The sequence below is a fragment of the Chlorella variabilis genome (genome assembly GCF_000147415.1).
Source record: "Chlorella variabilis unplaced genomic scaffold CHLNCscaffold_8, whole genome shotgun sequence".
Classification (NCBI taxonomy): domain Eukaryota; kingdom Viridiplantae; phylum Chlorophyta; class Trebouxiophyceae; order Chlorellales; family Chlorellaceae; genus Chlorella; species Chlorella variabilis.
In genome coordinates, this window is record NW_005435080.1 from 1,778,810 (window position 1) to 1,781,132 (window position 2,323).

The following is a 2,323-nucleotide window of genomic DNA, read 5'->3' on the forward strand; positions in this document are numbered from 1 at the left end:
ATCATCCGAGACCGCACCACCAAAACCATCAAGCTGACCCAGACCCATACCACTGACCTGCTGTCCAAGTTCAACATGGAGAAGTCCAAGCCCTTCGATACACCATCCAGCATCGCCATCAAGCTCACCGCCGACGGCGAGCCACTCGACACCAAGGGACATCCCTACTCCACCCTCATCGGCTCCCTCATGTACCTGGCATCCTGCACCCGACCTGATATTGCCCAAGCCGTGGGAGCGTTGGCCCGCTACATGTCCAAGCCCACCACAACGCACTGGACTGCAGCCAAGCATGTGCTCCGCTACCTCGCCGACATCCTGACCAAGCCCGTGCCCACCAACAAGTTCAAGTTCTGCCGCGACGCAATGGGCATTGCCTAAGTGCAACGGCTGTGCAGCCTGCGTGGGAGTGTTGAGCTGTGACAATGCCACGTGTCCAGTCTACACATCCGCTGCACTGATACCCTCATTCCCGCCTTTCCCGCCCCAGACACCGCACAATTGTGTTTCCCCACCCCATTCCCAGTTGATCGACACTTGTGCCACTCCCTTTCGTGCACCTGGCCCAGCCATTATGCTCACCGATACCATGATGCCTTTGTGCCGCATCGTACCCGCATCGTATCAGGAATATCCCAAGTATATGCCGGGAATATGCTCCTCCACCCCATATCTATTTAACGCCGCCTCTAGTGCGAATTTACTACTCTTGCTGCCTTTGTAAATACCTCCCGTCAACATGTCCTTGGTCTGAAGGCGCGCCAGGTTGTCGTAGCCCAGGTGGCCGAAGCGCTGGTGCCAGAGTTGGGGGCTCTCCTTGGAGACGCGCGCCACGTGGGCCTGCTCGGCCCGGCCCGTCAGGGTGTAGACTGAGTCGCCGTGGCAGGGCGCGGTGGCCAGGACCTGGTCGCCCTGCCAGATCTTGCAGGCGTCGGCCATGAACTTGAAGCTCAGGCCACGCCGCGTGGCTTGCCGCACGGAGAGCAGTTGCTCGGCGGCGCCTGGGACGTGCAGCACGTCGCGCAGGATGAAGGGGCCGTTGGGCGTGCAGCAGCACGTGCCCGGCAGTGGTGGCTTTGCCAGTGCCGCCGTTGCCAAAGGTGATGGTGATGGCCTCCTTCAGCAGGTAGGGGTCGAGCAGAACAAAGGAGTCGTGAGTAAGGTGGCAAGATGCACCGGTGTCTAGCACCCAGCGTTGCGAGCTGTCACTGCCCTGGCTGGTGCTGCAGCTGCTCCGGCTAATGTTGTGGCTGCGCCGGCTGATCCTGTTCTGGCTGCTCCACCTGGTGTTCAGGACACCCCCCCGTCCGCTGCTGGGTGGCCCCAGGCACGGGGGCCCTGCTGAGGCTGACAGGGCAATGGCAGCGTGTTGTGAGAGAAGGGCTTTACACCTGACTGCAGAGGGCAGTCACTGAGGAAGGGCACTAGGAGAGAATGACAAACAAGGCGAAATGCAGGGGATTATATGCATGCATGGGAGAATGGCCAGATGGCGGGTGGCTGCCAGATGTCGCCGCCAGCTGGAGGGTGCTGACAGATGGCATTGGGTCGGGGGAGCTGACCGTTGGGTTTTGCCAGCTGGCGCGGGTGTGGGGCGCGTGGCTTTCGGTTTGGCCATCTGGCTTTCGGTCTGGCCGCGTCCCAACGCGGTGGGTGCTGTAGGTGAGCAGGCTGGACAGCTGGCGGGCGCTGGTGCAGCCAGGTGGCCCGCCGTCCAACGCTCCCACGCAGACTGCTCAACTGCAGGGGGTGATGCCCATGGCGGTGCGGCAGTAGTCGAACTTGGTTGCCGGCACGGGCTTGGTCAGGGAGTCGGCGACCATGTGGTCAGTCTTGATGTAGGAGAAGGAAACGTCGTTGCGTGCCACGCGCTCGCGGGCAAAGTGGTAGATGACGTCGATGTGCTTGGAGCGCATGGAGAAGACGGGGTTCTTGAGCAGCTTGATGGCGCCCTGGCTATCAGCCAGCATGGGGATGGTTTGGATGGGCTGGCCAAGGTTGCCCAACAGGGTGCGCAGCCAGAGGGCCTCCTTGATGGCGGCGGCTGCCGCCATGTACTCGGCCTCGGTGGTGGAGGCCGCCACGGTCTGCTGCAGGCGGCTGGACCAGCTGATGGCACCGCCGTTGAGGATGAAGACGTAGGCGGTGGTGGAGCGCCGGGTGTCGATGTCGCCGGCGTAGTCTGCGTCGCAGTAGGCCTCCAGCCCGGGGCCGCCAGCGCCAAAGGTGATGCCGTAGTTGGCGGTGCCCGCCAGGTAGCGCAGCACGCCCTTGGCTGCCTGCCAGTGGGCGAGGCTGGGCTTGGACATGTAGCGGGCGAGAG

The 2,323-nt window shown here is 62.7% G+C and overlaps 1 protein-coding gene across 1 annotated transcript; it reads right to left on the bottom strand.

Annotated features, from left to right (window-relative positions):
- Positions 1–624: 624 nt before the first annotated feature.
- On the bottom strand, positions 625–939 carry CHLNCDRAFT_145176 (hypothetical protein; the record flags this gene model as incomplete). Its single annotated transcript, XM_005848525.1, has 1 exon — positions 625–939. One exon carries the CDS (start codon positions 937–939, stop codon positions 625–627), a length of 315 nt encoding a protein of 104 aa, XP_005848587.1.
- Between the last annotated feature and the right edge of the window lie 1,384 nt (positions 940–2,323).